This window comes from Anomaloglossus baeobatrachus, chromosome 12, assembly GCF_048569485.1.
Source record: "Anomaloglossus baeobatrachus isolate aAnoBae1 chromosome 12, aAnoBae1.hap1, whole genome shotgun sequence".
In the NCBI taxonomy this organism is placed as follows: Eukaryota; Metazoa; Chordata; class Amphibia; order Anura; family Aromobatidae; genus Anomaloglossus; species Anomaloglossus baeobatrachus.
The window spans coordinates 31,223,868-31,241,115 of record NC_134364.1 but is presented as its reverse complement, the minus strand read 5'-3'; the positions used below and the strand labels follow the sequence as shown (position 1 = coordinate 31,241,115).

The 17,248-nt window shown below is 49.2% G+C and overlaps 1 protein-coding gene across 1 annotated transcript in view; it reads right to left on the bottom strand.

Annotated features, from left to right (window-relative positions):
• Positions 1-17,248, bottom strand: part of SNX6 (sorting nexin 6) — a 106,606-nt gene that overhangs the window by 15,586 nt on the left and 73,772 nt on the right. Inside the window, exon 10 of the mRNA XM_075330604.1 lies at positions 13,652-13,691. Within this exon, the coding sequence (XP_075186719.1) occupies positions 13,652-13,691 (40 nt within the window). The remainder of the gene's footprint in view (positions 1-13,651; positions 13,692-17,248) is intronic.

The window sequence follows — 17,248 nt, the reverse complement described above, 5'->3', positions numbered from 1 at the left end:
AAGGGGTTAACGCCGCGCATCAGCCAAATGAAACTGTAGAGATGTTGATGAATAATATCTTTTATTTCATCAGTCTATGCGTTTCGAGCTCGAAACCTCTTGCTCAGGACCAATACATCAACAGCAGGTTGCTTTTGTTGAAGTCCTGGTCCTGAGGAAGAGGTTTCGACCTCGAAACGCGTAGACCGATGAAATAAAAGAAATATATTATTCATCAACATCTCTACAGTTTCATTTGGCTGATGCGCAGCGTTAACCCCTTCTCTACTCCATTTTGAATGTTCATCCACGTGGGGCTGCAGCAGATGCCATTATCTTATGCTTATCAGTGGTTGTGACTCTCACAACCGAATTAGGTGAGTGTATATTTCCTATATACTACTCTTGTTCATCTGGTGTTACACTATCAGCGCTTCTTATTTTTAGATTTACATTTTGGCTACTATGAGAGCAGATGAGCCACCATACATAGTGCAGCACAGCTCAATAACAGACCTGCTATCAAGAACACAGGGTTTTGGGTTTTTCCCCCCCTTTACTTTAACTAAAATTCTCATATATGGAGCGGTTACTCTAAATGCTATGAAGATTTACTAAAAAGGTCAACCCAGAAAGTCTCACCAAATAGAGAACGGAAGATAACAGATGGTCACTCACATAACAATCGCTCCACACACCCAACAATCGCTCCACACACCCAACAATCGCTCCACACGCCCAACAATCGCTCCACACACCCAACAATCGCTCCACACGCCCAACAATCGCTCCACACGCCCAACAATCGCTCCACACGCCCAACAATAGCTCCACACGCCCAACAATCGCTCCACACACCCAACAATAGCTCCACACACCCAACAATCGCTCCACACACCCAACAATGGCTCCACACACCCAACAATGGCTCCACACACCCAACAATGGCTCCACACACCCAACAATGGCTCCACACACCCAACAGTCGCTCCACACACCCAACAATCGCTCCACACACCCAACAATCGCTCCACACACCCAACAATCGCTCCACACACCCAACAATCGCTCCACACACCCAACAATCGCTCCACACACCCAACAATAGCGCCACACACCCAACAATAGCGCCACACACCCAACAATAGCGCCACACACCCAACAATAGCGCCACACACCCAACAATAGCGCCACACACCCAACAATAGCGCCACACACCCAACAATAGCTCCACACACCCAACAATAGCTCCACACACCCAACAATAGCTCCACACACCCAACAATAGCTCCACACACCCAACAATAGCTCCACACACCCAACAATAGCTCCACACACCCAACAATAGCTCCACACACCCAACAATAGCGCCACACACCCAACAATAGCTCCACACACCCAACAATAGCTCCACACACCCAACAATAGCTCCACACACCCAACAATAGCTCCACATACCCAACAATAGCTCCACATACCCAACAATAGCTCCACATACCCAACAATAGCTCCACACACCCAACAATAGCTCCACACACCCAACAATAGCTCCACACACCTAACAATAGCTCCACATACCTAACAGGGAACTTACCATATTTTTCGTATTATACCACACACTAGATTACAAAATGCCCCCCCAAATTTAGAAGAGGAAAATAGTAAAAAAAAAAAAAAAAAATTTTATATAGTGTTAAAATGAGGGTCCGTCTTAGAATATCTCACCGGGGGAGCGGCTCAGGAAGATCGCAGGAGGCAGGTTTGGCGATGCTGCAGGCGTGGAGGCGGTGGTGTAGCGGCTCAGAAGGGTTAGCAGACGGAGGCTCAGTGATACTGCGGTGCGGGGGTGTGGGGGTGTCGCGGTGGCAGGCGCAATTGATCTGCCCGCAATTGACTAGATTGACTTCAAGAAAATGGCTGCGGTGGTGGCGTGTGTGCAGATAGGACTACACAGCCATTTTCTTAAAGTCCATTGCATCAACCACGGGTGATTCAATGAAACCCTGCAGCGAGATCAATGGCGCCCGCTGCATCCTTGCTGATCCTCCGTCCTGTGACCCTCCTGAACAAGTCCACTGCAGTGACACCCACTCCCCCAAGCCCTCAATATCACCGACCCTGCCTCCTGTGACCCCGCTTCACCACCACCACTCCTGTAAGCCATATCCGGGTAATAAGATGCACCCCCAGTTCTGGGGGGGAAAAAAAAGTGCGTCTTATCCGGAAAATACGGTAAGTGGCATAGAACATCTGATCTGCAGGCAGGAGGTTATGGAGGAGGGGGAGCTGTGCAGATTGGTAGATATTTTTTTGAGAAAAGTTTCTGTAAAATTAAAACTTTCATTCACTGAAATCCCTTGAGTCAAGTGGGCGGTCCTATTCCGTGACGGACAGTCTTCCCAGTATAGTAAAAAGAATCCCAGCACTCGAATGAAAACAAGGGGGAAATTATGCAAAAGTGAATTTATTGATACACTGCAAAAGGAACCTAACCAGAGCAACAGCACCAACGTTTCGGCATAGAGCCTTTCTCAAGGTTGTTGCATCACTGGTCAGAGTAAGGAACCACGGGTCTCGAAGGACAACCGGGGGTTTGCAAATACTGGCAAGGTTCCACACGTTTTTGCAGGGTGTTTTCTTAATCATATGGAGAAGGAGATGATTAGTACAGGTATAATAACGAATTTGTGTACCAAAGGAGATAGTAATGGGCACGTGACATAGGTAAAGGCAGACAGCCGAAGCTGACATTCAAATCCGAGAGCCGAAGCTAGTATCGATACCAAAGTGAAGGAGAGGAAGAAAAGAGAGGGAGAAAGAGGGAAAGACAAAGAGAAAGAAAGAAAGAAAGAAAGAAAGAAAGAAAGAAAGAAAGAAAGAGAAAAAGAGGGAAAGAAAGAGAGTGAGAGTGAGAAAGAGAGAGAAAGAGAAAGAGAGAGAAAGAGAGAAAGAAAGAAAGAAAGAAAGAAAGAAAGAAAAAGAGAGAGAAAGACAAAGGGAGAGAGAGAAAGACAAAGGGAGAGAGAGAAAGACAAAGGGAGAGAGAGAAAGACAAAGAGAGAGAGAGAGAAAGAAGGAAAGAAAGAAAGAAAGAAAGAGATAAAGAAAGAAAGAAAGAAAGAGAGAGAAAGACAAAGGGAGAGAGAGAAAGACAAAGAGAGAGAAAGAGAGCGAGAGAGAAAGAGAGAGATAAAGAAAGAAAGAAAAAAGAGAGAGAGAGAGAAAGAGAGAGAGAGAAAGAAGGAAAGAAAGAAAGAAAGAGAGAGAAAGAAAGAGAGAAAGACAAAGGGAGAGAGAGAAAGACAAAGAGAGAGAGAGAAAGAGAGCGAGAGAGAAAGAGAGATAAAGAAAGAAAGAAAAAAGAGAGAGAGAGAGAGAGAGAGAGAGAGAGAGAGAGAGAGAAAGAAAATGGAAAGAGATAGGGAAAGAGGGAGAAGGAAGAAAAAGGAGGGAGAGAAAGGGAGGGAAAGGAAAAGAAAGAAAGAGAGAGAGAAAAAACGTACGTTCCACAGTATACCCTGCAAAAACGTGTGGAACCTTGCCAGTATTTGCAAACCCCCGGTTGTCCTTCGAGACCCGTGGTTCCTTACTCTGACCAGTGATGCAACAACCTTGAGAAAGGCTCTATGCCGAAACGTTGGTGCTGTTGCTCTGGTTAGGTTCCTTTTGCAGTGTATCAATAAATTCACTTTTGCATAATTTCCCCCTTGTTTTCATTCGAGTGCTGGGATTCTTTTTACTATATGATTCCTTATCCCATTAGCACCTCCAGTATATGTGGTGAAGCCTGTAATTTCTATACATTGATATTACTATTTTTCCAGTGCTCCCACTGTACCATCTAGTCCCATGTCGGCTCCTGTTCTCTCCTTCAATGATGAGCAAGCCGCTAGTATCCTTGCCAAAGTGACCACAAGGACTCAGTTTCTCACCATCCCCTCAGACGAGATCCGCACACGCGATTTCCTGAGAGAGACCAAGAGGAACACAGCCCTTGAACTTCACGCAGCCACTCTGGCTGAATATTTCAAAACCCAGAGAATTCCGAGGGGGCTCAGGGTCTCTCTACGGCCCACGCTGTTCTCTGACAACTCTGAGTATTGTAAGGCATTTGAGAGCATTCTGAACAAATGCTCTTTTGACATTATACTTCTTACAATTGATTACCTGTCTGTCTTTCTCTCTCTCCCTTTGTCTTTCTCTCTCTTTCTTTCTCTCTTTCTTTCTTTCTTTCCTTCTTTCTCTCTCTCTCTCTCTTTCTCTCTCTCTTTGTCTTTCTCTCTCTCCCTTTGTCTTTCTCTCTCTTTTTCTTTCTTTCTTTCTCTCTTTCTCTTTCTCTCTCTTTCTCACTCTCACTCTCTTTCTTTCCCTCTTTTTCTCTCTTTCTTTCTCTTTCTCTTTGTCTTTCCCTCTTTCTCCCTCTCTTTTCTTCCTCTCCTTCACTTTGGTATCGATACTAGCTTCGGCTCTCGGATTTGAATGTCAGCTTCGGCTGTCTGCCTTTACCTATGTCACGTGCCCATTACTATCTCCTTTGGTACACAAATTCGTTATTATACCTGTACTAATCATCTCCTTCTCCATATGATTAAGAAAACACCCTGCAAAAACGTGTGGAACCTTGCCAGTATTTGCAAACCCCCGGTTGTCCTTCGAGACCCGTGGTTCCCTACTCTGACCAGTGATGTACGTTCCACAGTATACCCTGCAAAAACGTGTGGAACCTTGCCAGTATTTGCAAACCCCCGGTTGTCCTTCGAGACCCGTGGTTCCTTACTCTGACCAGTGATGCAACAACCTTGAGAAAGGCTCTATGCCGAAACGTTGGTGCTGTTGCTCTGGTTAGGTTCCTTTTGCAGTGTATCAATAAATTCACTTTTGCATAATTTCCCCCTTGTTTTCATTCGAGTGCTGGGATTCTTTTTACTATATGATTCCTTATCCCATTAGCACCTCCAGTATATGTGGTGAAGCCTGTAATTTCTATACATTAGTCTTCCCAGTATAACAGTGCATACAAAGATAGCTGTCAATCACCGAGTAGGACCGCCCACAGGACTGATATGCATAAACACCCAGTGGGCGGTCCTATTCAGTGATAGGTCTTCTCTGTACGATTGACAACTCACTCTACTTGCACAATCACTGAGTAGGACCGCCCACTGGACTGACACGCATATATACCCAGTGGGCGTCTTATTCAGTGATTGACAGTTTTTCTTGTGCTAGTAGAGCGAGCGGTCAATCACTAAGTAGGACCGCCCACTGGACTAAAATGCAAAAACACCCAGAGGCAGTTCCTATTCAGTGATAGGTCTCCTCTGTATGACTGTGCATACAGACACAGCTGTCAATCACTGAAAAGAACCGCCCACTGGACTTCTCTGCAGACAAAATACCAGGGATTTCAATGCATAATGTACAAATTATAATGAATGGCTTCACACAAACCTATATCATTCTGCACAGCCTCTTCTCTAGAGCTTGCTGATCATTTTATCTAAATGTTAATAATTCATTGGCTTTGGAGCTGTTGTGAGAGCTTAAAGCTGATTATATTACTTTTCTGCACACATTTCTCTTTGTGCTGATATTTGCTGGATAACTTTGCATAAAAACCCTGAAGGACCACAACTTCCCCAAACAATCTTTAGTTCCACACAATGAAACTAGAGCAAAAGTCTGTTACTGTCACCTGATTTACTGTCTTTTTTATCCATGACTTCTTGTCATTTAAAGTGGTACTGCTTAATAATCATTGGTCGGAGGAGGCTGCATTTACACATATTGAAAAATTACAGCAAAAGATTTTTCTTTTTGCAGTTTAGGGAAGACCCTTTTCTGTGCCCCAATGCACAAACCAAGGTCCGCAAAGACCCAGTCTGGAAGGCCATGACCGGCTGCACAAATCCCAGACCTAAACCCAATCCAGCACCATTGGGGTGACCTAGAATGAAGATTGTGAGCACGGCGTCTCCTCCATCATCAGTGTCTGACCTCACAAATGCTCCTCTGGATATAGGGCCAAACAAAAAGAAGAGTAAAAGCTGATATAGATGCAAAATTGGGGGGGGGCAACTGTGTATTAATGCCTATAGATATAGAACGGGATATCAAAATACTTTTGTCTGAAAAGAAGGGAATTTTGTTTACTTACCGTAAATTCCTTTTCTTCTAGCTCCTATTGGGAGACCCAGACAATTGGGGTGTATAGCTTCTGCCTCCGGAGGCCACACAAAGTATTACACTTTAAAAAGTGTAACCCCTCCCCTCTGCCTATACACCCTCCCGTGCATCACGGGCTCCTCAGTTTTGGTGCAAAAGCAGGAAGGAGGAAACTTATAAATTGGTCTAAGGTAAATTCAATCCGAAGGATGTTCGGAGAACTGAAACCATGAACCAAAGAACAATTCAACATGAACAACATGTGTACACAAAAGAACAACAGCCCGAAGGGAACAGGGGCGGGTGCTGGGTCTCCCAATAGGAGCTAGAAGAAAAGGAATTTACGGTAAGTAAACAAAATTCCCTTCTTCTTTGTCGCTCCATTGGGAGACCCAGACAATTGGGACGTCCAAAAGCAGTCCCTGGGTGGGTAAAAGAATACCTCGATAAAAAGAGCCGAAAAACGGCCCCCTCTTACAGGTGGGCGACCGCCGCCTGAAGGACTCGCCTACCTAGGCTGGCATCTGCCGAAGCATAGGCATGCACCTGATAGTGTTTCGTGAAAGTGTGCAGACTCGACCAGGTAGCCGCCTGACACACCTGCTGAGCCGTAGCCTGGTGCCGCAATGCCCAGGATGCACCCACGGCTCTGGTAGAATGGGCTTTCAGCCCTGAAGGAATCGGAAGCCCAGAAGAACGGTAGGCTTCAAGAATCGGTTCCTTGATCCACCGAGCCAAGGTTGACTTGGAAGCCTGCGACCCCTTACGCTGGCCAGCGACAAGTACAAAGAGCGCATCCGAACGGCGCAGGGGCGCCGTGCGAGAAATGTATATCCGGAGTGCTCTCACGAGATCTAACAAGTGCAAATCCTTTTCACATTGGTGAACTGGATGAGGGCAAAAGGAAGGTAAGGAGATATCCTGATTGAGATGAAAAGGGGATACCACCTTAGGGAGAAATTCCGGGACCGGACGCAGAACCACCTTATCCTGGTGAAACACCAGGAAGGGGGCTTTGCATGACAGCGCTGCTAGCTCAGACACTCTCCGAAATGATGTGACTGCCACTAGGAAGGTCACCTTCTGCGAAAGGCGTGATAGAGAGACATCCCGCATCGGCTCGAAAGGTGGTTTCTGAAGAGCCGATAGCACCCTGTTAAGATCCCAGGGTTCCAGCGGACGCTTGTAAGGTGGGACTATGAGGCAAACTCCTTGCAGGAACGTGCGGACCTGCGGAAGCCTGGCTAGACGCTTTTGAAAAAACACGGAAAGCGCCGATACTTGTCCCTTGAGAGAGCCGAGAGACAAACCCTTGTCCAATCCGGATTGAAGGAAAGAAAGGAAAGTGGGTAAGGCAAACGGCCAGGGGGTAAAACCCCGATCAGAGCACCAGGATAAGAAGATCCTCCAAGCCCTGTGATAGATCTTGGCGGACGTTGGTTTCCTGGCTTGTCTCATAGTGGCAATGACATCTTGAGATAACCCTGAGGACGCTAGGAGCCAGGACTCAATGGCCACACAGTCAGGTTGAGGGCCGCAGAATTCAGATGGAAAAATGGCCCTTGAGACAGCAAGTCTGGTCGGTCTGGGAGTGCCCACGGTTGACCCACCGTGAGGTGCCACAGATCCGGGTACCACGACCTCCTCGGCCAGTCTGGAGCGACGAGGATGGCGCGGCGGCAGTCGGACCTGATCTTGCGCAACACTCTGGGCAGCAGTGCCAGAGGGGGAAATACATACGGCAGTCGAAACTGCGACCAATCCTGAACTAATGCGTCCGCTGCCAGAGCTCTGTGATCTTGAGACCGTGCCATGAATGCCGGGACTTTGTTGTTGTGCTGAGACGCCATGAGGTCGACGTCCGGCGTTCCCCAGCGGCAACAGATCTCTTGAAACACGTCCGGGTGAAGAGACCATTCCCCCGCGTCCATGCCCTGGCGACTGAGAAAGTCTGCTTCCCAGTTTTCTACGCCCGGGATGTGAACTGCGGAGATGGTGGAGGCTGTGGCTTCCGCCCACAGCAGAATCCGCCGAACTTCTTGGAAGGCCTGACGACTGCGTGTGCCGCCCTGGTGGTTGATGTACGCGACCGCCGTGGCGTTGTCCGACTGTATGCGGATCTGTCTGCCCTCCAGCCACCGATGGAACGCCTTTAGGGCTAGATACACTGCCCTTATCTCCAGAACATTGATCTGAAGGGAGGACTCTGTCGGAGTCCAGGTTCCCTGAGCCCTGTGGTGGAGGAAGACCGCTCCCCACCCTGACAGACTCGCGTCCGTCGTGACCACAGCCCAGGATGGGGGCAGGAATGATTTTCCCTTTGACAAGGAAGTGGGAAGAAGCCACCACTGAAGAGAGGTTTTGGCTGCTGGTGAAAGAGAGACGTTCCTGTCTAGGGACGTCGACCTCCTGTCCCATTTGCGGAGAATGTCCCATTGAAGTGGACGCAGATGAAACTGCGCAAAGGGAACTGCCTCCATTGCTGCTACCATCTTCCCTAGGAAGTGCATGAGGCGCCTCAAGGGGTGTGACTGGGTCCGAAGGAGAGAGTGCACCCCTGTCTGCAGTGAACGCTGTTTGTCCAGCGGAAGCTTCACTATCGCTGAGAGAGTATGAAACTCCATCCCGAGGTAAGTCAGTGATTGGGTCGGTGTCAATTTTGACTTTGGGAAATTGATGATCCACCCGAACCTCTGGAGAGTCTCCAGAGCAATGGTCAGGCTGTGTTGACATGCCCCCCGGGAGGGTGCCTTGACTAGGAGATCGTCTAAGTAAGGGATCACCGAGTGGCCCTGAGAGTGTAAGATCGCCACCACGGATGCCATGACCTTGGTGAAGACCCGTGGGGCTGTCGCCAGGCCGAAAGGCAGTGCCACGAACTGAAGGTGTTCGCCCCCGATGGCGAAACGCAGGAAGCGTTGATGCTGTGGTGCGATCGGCACATGGAGATAAGCATCCCTGATGTCGATTGAGGCTAGGAAGTCTCCTTGGGACATCGAGGCGATGACAGAACGGAGAGATTCCATCCGGAACCGTCTGGTTCTCACGTGTCTGTTGAGCAGTTTGAGGTCCAGAACGGGGCGTAATGATCCGTCCTTTTTTGGCACCACGAACAAGTTGGAGTAAAAACCGCGACCACGTTCTTGAATGGGAACGGGAATCACAACTCCTTCTGTCTTCAAAGTGTTCACCGCCTGAAAAAGTGCATCGGCTCGCTCGGGGGGCGGAGATGTTCTGAAGAAACGAGTCGGAGGACGAGAGCTGAGCTCTATCCTGTAACCGTGCGACAGAATGTCTCTCACCCATCGGTCTTGGACATGTGGCCACCAGGCGTCGCAAAAGCGGGAGAGCCTGCCACCGACCGAGGATGCGGTTTGGGGAGGCCGAAAGTCATGAGGAGGCCGCCTTGGAGGCGGTTCCTCTGGCGGTCTTTGGAGGACGTGACTTAGACCGCCATGCAGAAGAGTTCCTCTGGCCCTTCTCTGACCTGTTGGACGTGGAGGACTGGGACCTGGCTGAGGGCCGAAAGGACCGAAACCTCGATTGAATTTTTCGTTGCTGAGGTTTGTTCGGTTTGGACTGGGGTAAGGACGAGTCCTTTCCCTTGGATTGTTTAATAATTTCATCCAATTGCTCGCCAAACAAACGGTCGCCAGAAAATGGCAAACCGGTTAAGAACTTCTTGGAAGCGGAGTCTGCCTTCCATTCGCGTAGCCACATGGCCCTGCGGACTGCCACCGAATTTGCGGACGCTACCGCTGTACGGCTCGCTGAGTCCAGGACGGCGTTCATGGCGTAGGACGAAAAGGCCGATGCCTGAGAAGTCAAAGACACAACTTGCGGAGCAGAGGTACGTGTGACCGCATTAATCTCAGACAGACAAGCTGAGATAGCTTGGAGTGCCCACACGGCTGCAAAGGCCGGAGCAAAAGACGCGCCTATGGCTTCATAGATGGATTTCATCAGGAGCTCTATTTGCCTGTCAGTGGCATCCTTGAGCGATGAACCATCTGCCACTGATACTACGGATCTAGCCGCCAGCCTAGAGACTGGAGGATCCACCTTGGGACACTGAGCCCAACCCTTAACTACGTCAGAGGGGAAGGGGTAACGTGTGTCATTAAGGCGCTTAGTAAAGCGCTTGTCCGGAAAAGCTCTGTGCTTCTGGACAGCATCTCTGAAGTTAGAGTGATCGAAGAACGCACTCCGTGTACGTTTGGGAAACCTAAACTGGTGTTTCTCCTGCTGTGAAGCCGACTCCTCTATAGGTGGAGTTGGGGGAGAAAGATCTAGCACCTGGTTGATGGACGCTATAAGGTCATTTACTATGGCGTCCCCTTCAGGTGTATCAAGATTGAGAGCAACGTCAGGATCAGAGCCCTGAGCTGCGACCTCCGCTTCATCCTCCAGAGAGTCCTCATGCTGCGACCCCGAACAGCGCGATGAAGCTGGGGAAGGTTCCCAGCGAGCCCGCTTAGCTGGTCTGGGGCTGCGGTCCGTGTCGGAGTCCTCCCCGTGGGACCTAGGTGTCACCCCAGGAGCACTCTGCTGCACCGACCGAGAGGGGCCTGGGGGCGATGAACTCACAGTGCCCGGGGCCTGTGTGACCGATCTGGACTGCAAGGCTTCTAATATCTTAGCAGACCATCTGTCCATAGACTGAGCTATGGATTGTGAAAGCGACTCAGAGAGTTTCTCAGCGAAAACTGCAAACTCTGTCCCTGCCACCTGGACAGTGGGAGCCGGCGGTTCTAAATGAGCCGGGGGTCCCACCAGTGCCCGAGGCTCCGACTGAGTGAGTGTCACAGGGGCCGAGCATTGCACACAGTGAGGGTAGGTGGAACCTGCAGGTAACATAGCCGCACAAGAGGTACAGGTTGCAAAATAAGCCTGTGCCTTGGCACCCTTCATCTTTGCGGACGACATGCTGTAGCCTCCTCTGAGAGTGATCACTGAGGGTATATAGCCAAAAGCAAAACAATGCGGCCGAACAGAGAAAATGTATATATATATATATATATATATATATATATATATATATATATATATATATATATATATATATATATATATATATATATATATATATATATATATATATATATATACACACACACACACTTCGGCACCCAAGGGGGGCCAGCACCGGGTAACCGGTGTGGCTTACCGACCGCCCAAAGCGGTTGTGTGTCCACCAGATTCCCTGCCTGGGCCTCCCAGAGCTGTAGAGCTCGTTCTGAAATCCTCCACCGGCAGAAGTGATTGCAAATATGGCTGCCAAAGTTCTCAGAGGAGGAGGGAGCCGTGGGCGTGACTAATAAAGTGCGGGAATCTGGTGCCCCACAGTGCTCAGTGAGGGGGGAGGAGAACACCCAAGTATGCTCCAGCCCTCACTGCCGACGTCCAGTCGACCGTCCCGCCCTTACCCCTGACTGGCAGGCCCGGGGGCGGGAGTTATGGTACTAGGCCGCAGAAGCCGGGGACTAAATTTAATAACGCGGCCGGCAAACAGGCGCGGTCGGCGCGGTAGTCCCGGTCGTCACAAACAAACAGCAGCCGCTGCAGCGTCTGTAACACAGGCGCTCCTGCGCCGTCCCCAAGGGGACACAGAGTACCTTATAGATGCAGGGCCTGTCCCTGATGATACCCAGTCTCCTGTCCGTCAGATTCCCCCAGGGGCTGCGGAGAGAGCCCGGTCCCAGTGAATGGTGACCGGTTAGGATCCCACTTCTCCCAGAGCCTCTAAGGGATGGGGAAGGAAAAACGGCATGTGGCTCCAGCCTTTGTACCCGCAATGGGTACCTCAACCTTAACAGCACCGCCGACTCAGTGGGGTGAGAAGGGAGCATGCCGGGGGCCCTGTCAGGGCCCTCTTTTCTTCCATCCAATACAATCAGCAACTGCTGCTGACTAAAATGGGAGCTTGAGTGAGTGTGTGCCTCCTTCAACACAAAGCATAAAACTGAGGAGCCCGTGATGCACGGGAGGGTGTATAGGCAGAGGGGAGGGGTTACACTTTTTAAAGTGTAATACTTTGTGTGGCCTCCGGAGGCAGAAGCTATACACCCCAATTGTCTGGGTCTCCCAATGGAGCGACAAAGAAATATATATTTCTTAAAAAAAAAAACAAACTTAAAAATTATCAAAAAAAAAATAATTATATAAAATATAATAATAATTAATATATATAATAAATAATATATATGTAATAGTAATATATTATTATAAACAATAATATATAAATTATATATATATGTATATATTTATATATTATTGTTTATAATAATATATTACTATTACCCATATATTATTTATAATAATTATTATTACATATATTTTTATATATATATATATATATATATATATATATATATATATATATATATATATATATATATATATATATATATAATATATTATATTTTTTGGATAATTTTTAAGTTTGTTTTTGATATATATATATCCCAGACATCAAAAATATATATCAGAATTATGGGGGTTGTGTCATCTTCAACCTTTCAGAGCCCACAGTTCCGGTCTCCCAGCTTACTATTTGCTGGTGGGCAGTGCGCTCCTCGATTGACAGTCCTGACCATCATCATGGTTGCCCTGCTAGCCTAACCTGTGCGGTCTCCTGATGCTGAAAGCAGCAGCACCTTTGCAGCATTGGAAGAGGAATACTGGGGCCTTAAAGCTGGCGGAATCCAACAAACTCTCCAGCTTAAGAGCAGTGCTTACAAGCTCTTTAGAAAGAGTATTAGGAAGAGTATTATTTGGAAGACAACACTGGTGGCCGGTAACCTAGGTAATGACATGTAAACAGGAAAATAAAAAACCCTGTCAATCACCTGGAGAGGGGTAAGGAGAAGCCTATTGTTGACCATACTGGATTAGTCATGCCTCTCCCTAAAATTCCTAATTATGTTTCTTGGGCGCTTCACTGGAGGACACAGGAATCAAGGGTGTACACTGCTGCCACCAGGAGGCTGACACTAGGAATTACAGCTTAGGAAAAAAGTTGACTACTCCTCAGCAGGCTACAGCGGCCTACCGGCAACAACGCTATTATGTTTATCATTAATGTCACCTAGACGGTAGACGTGGGTCTGGAGCGTCAGACTGGTTTATGCCAAAAATGGAGTATTTTTAGTTTTATTTTGTCTAATTATCTTCTCTTCTATCCTCAGAATAAAGTAAATCCTCTTTTTGCTGGAGCCCCACAGCGTCTCAGAGTAAGACATAACTAACTGCATTCGTGCAGCCAGCCTCCCATTGTTCGCGCAGTACAAAACATAGTCACAGTTTCCCTTTAAAATAAAGAAGCCATTGTCTGCAATACCGCTACAGTGTGAAAATTCCTCCGCGTAAGGAGCTTAAGACACATTTCCCATCCTAAGCCAGAACATTAAGATTACTTTTCGGTACCGCATAAGTATGTTAATGGTCAGCCTGACCCCGCTGAGATACAGTCATTTTTAATACTGAGGCAAATATCGGTAATACATACCCGGGTCTTGTCGAACAACTCAGACACTCGTAGGAAAAATCTATAGGAGAGAGAAAAGCAAAGAAAGATCTTAAAGGGGGGATGGTGTCTAGTACTGGACAATCTCGTAGTAACAGTTAACTGTGCATTAAAATAACAAAACATTACAAATGAAGGGAATTTTGTTTACTTACCGTAAATTCCTTTTCTTCTAGCTCCTATTGGGAGACCCAGACAATTGGGTGTATAGCTTCTGCCTCCGGAGGCCACACAAAGTATTACACTTTAAAAAGTGTAACCCCTCCCCTCTGCCAATACACCCTCCCGTGCATCACGGGCTCCTCAGGTTTGGTGCAAAAGCAGGAAGGAGAAAACTTATAAATTGGTCTAAGGTAAATTCAATCCGAAGGATGTTCGGAGAACTGAAACCATGAACCAAAAGAACAATTCAACATGAACAACATGTGTACACAAAAGAACAACAGCCCGAAGGGAACAGGGGTGGGTGCTGGGTCTCCCAATAGGAGCTAGAAGAAAAGGAATTTACGGTAAGTAAACAAAATTCCCTTCTTCTTTGTCGCTCCATTGGGAGACCCAGACAATTGGGACGTCCAAAAGCAGTCCCTGGGTGGGTAAAAGAATACCTCGATAAAAAGAGCCGAAAAACGGCCCCCTCTTACAGGTGGGCGACCGCCGCCTGAAGGACTCGCCTACCTAGGCTGGCATCTGCCGAAGCATAGGCATGCACCTGATAGTGTTTCGTGAAAGTGTGCAGACTCGACCAGGTAGCCGCCTGACACACCTGCTGAGCCGTAGCCTGGTGCCGCAATGCCCAGGATGCACCCACGGCTCTGGTAGAATGGGCTTTCAGCCCTGAAGGAATCGGAAGCCCAGAAGAACGGTAGGCTTCAAGAATCGGTTCCTTGATCCACCGAGCCAAGGTTGACTTGCAAGCCTGCGACCCCTTACGCTGGCCAGCGACAAGGACAAAGAGCGCATCCGAACGGCGCAGGGGCGCCGTGCGAAAAATGTAGAGCCGGAGTGCTCTCACGAGATCTAACAAGTGCAAATCCTTTTCACATTGGTGAACTGGATGAGGGCAAAAGGAAGGTAAGGAGATATCCTGATTGAGATGAAAAGGGGATACCACCTTAGGGAGAAATTCCGGGACCGGACGCAGAACCACCTTATCCTGGTGAAACACCAGGAAGGGGGCTTTGCATGACAGCGCTGCTAGCTCAGACACTCTCCGAAGTGATGTGACTGCCACTAGGAAGGCCACCTTCTGCGAAAGGCGTGATAGAGAGACATCCCGCATCGGCTCGAAAGGTGGTTTCTGAAGAGCCGTTAGCACCCTGTTAAGATCCCAGGGTTCCAGCGGACGCTTGTAAGGTGGGACTATGTGGCAAATTCCCTGCAGGAACGTGCGGACCTGCGGAAGCCTGGCTAGACGCTTTTGAAAAAACACGGAAAGCGCCGATACTTGTCCCTTGAGAGAGCCGAGAGACAAACCCTTATCCATTCCGGATTGAAGGAAAGAAAGAAAAGTGGGTAAGGCAAACGGCCAGGGGGTAAAACCCCGATCAGAGCACCAGGATAAGAAGATCCTCCAAGCCCTGTGATAGATCTTGGCGGACGTTGGTTTCCTGGCTTGTCTCATAGTGGCAATGACATCTTGAGATAACCCTGAGGACGCTAGGAGCCAGGACTCAATGGCCACACAGTCAGGTTGAGGGCCGCAGATTTCAGATGGAAAAATGGCCCTTGAGACAGCAAATCTGGTCGGTCTGGGAGTGCCCACGGTTGACCCACCGTGAGGTGCCACAGATCCGGGTACCACGACCTCCTCGGCCAGTCTGGAGCGACGAGGATGGCGCGGCGGCAGTCGGACCTGATCTTGCGCAACACTCTGGGCAGCAGTGCCAGAGGAGGAAATACATAAGGCAGTCGAAACTGCGACCAATCCTGAACTAATGCGTCCGCCGCCAGAGCTCTGTGATCTCGAGACCGTGCCATGAATGCCGGGACTTTGTTGTTGTGCCGAGACGCCATGAGGTCGACGTCCGGCGTTCCCCAGCGGCAACAGATCTCTTGAAACACGTCCGGGTGAAGAGACCATTCCCCTGCGTCCATGCCCTGGCGACTGAGAAAGTCTGCTTCCCAGTTTTCTACGCCCGGGATGTGAACTGCGGAGATGGTGGAGGCTGTGGCTTCCGCCCACAGCAGAATCCGCCGAACTTCTTGGAAGGCCTGACGACTGCGTGTGCCGCCCTGGTGGTTGATGTACGCGACCGCCGTGGCGTTGTCCGACTGTATGCGGATCTGTCTGCCCTCCAGCCACCGATGGAACGCCTTTAGGGCTAGATACACTGCCCTTATCTCCAGAACATTGATCTGAAGGGAGGACTCTGTCGGAGACCAGGTTCCCTGAGCCTTGTGGTGGAGAAAAACCGCTCCCCACCCTGACAGACTCGCGTCCGTCGTGACCACAGCCCAGGATGGGGGCAGGAATGATTTTCCCTTCGACAAGGAAGTGGGAAGAAGCCACCACTGAAGAGAGGTTTTGGCTGCCAGTGAAAGAGAGACGTTCCTGTCTAGGGACGTCGACCTCCTGTCCCATTTGCGGAGAATGTCCCATTGAAGTGGACGCAGATGAAACTGCGCAAAGGGAACTGCCTCCATTGCTGCCACCTTCTTCCCTAGGAAGTGCATGAGGCGCCTCAAGGGGTGTGACTGGGTCCGAAGGAGAGAGTGCACCCCTGTCTGCAGCGAACGCTGTTTGTCCAGCGGAAGCTTCACTATCGCTGAGAGAGTATGAAACTCCATCCCGAGGTAAGTCAGTGATTGGGTCGGTGTCAATTTTGACTTTGGGAAATTGATGATCCACCCGAACCTCTGGAGAGTCTCCAGAGCAATGGTCAGGCTGTGTTGACATGCCACCCGGGAGGGTGCCTTGACTAGGAGATCGTCTAAGTAAGGGATCACCGAGTGGCCCTGAGAGTGTAGGACCGCCACCACGGATGCCATGATCTTGGTGAAGACCCATGGGGCTGTCGCCAGGCCGAAAGGCAGTGCCACAAACTGAAGGTGTTCATCCCCGATGGCGAAACGCAGGAAGCATTGATGCTCTGGTGCAATCGGCACATGGAGATAAGCATCCCTGATGTCGATTGAGGCTAGGAAGTCTCCTTGGGACATCGAGGCGATGACAGAACGGAGAGATTCCATCCGGAACCGTCTGGTTCTCACGTGTCTGTTGAGCAGTTTGAGGTCCAGAACGGGGCGTAATGATCCGTCCTTTTTTGGCACCACGAACAAGTTGGAGTAAAAACCGCGACCACGTTCTTGAATGGGAACGGGAATCACAACTCCTTCTGCCTTCAGAGTGTTCACCGCCTGAAAAAGTGCATCGGCTCGCTCGGGGGGCGGAGATGTTCTGGAGAAACGAGTCGGAGGACGAGAGCTGAGCTCTATCCTGTAACCGTGCGACAGAATGTCTCTCACCCATCGGTCTTGGACATGTGGCCACCAGGCGTCGCAAAAGCGGGAGAGCCTGCCACCGACCGAGGATGCGGTTTGGGGAGGCCGAAAGTCATGAGGAGGCCGCCTTGGAGGCGG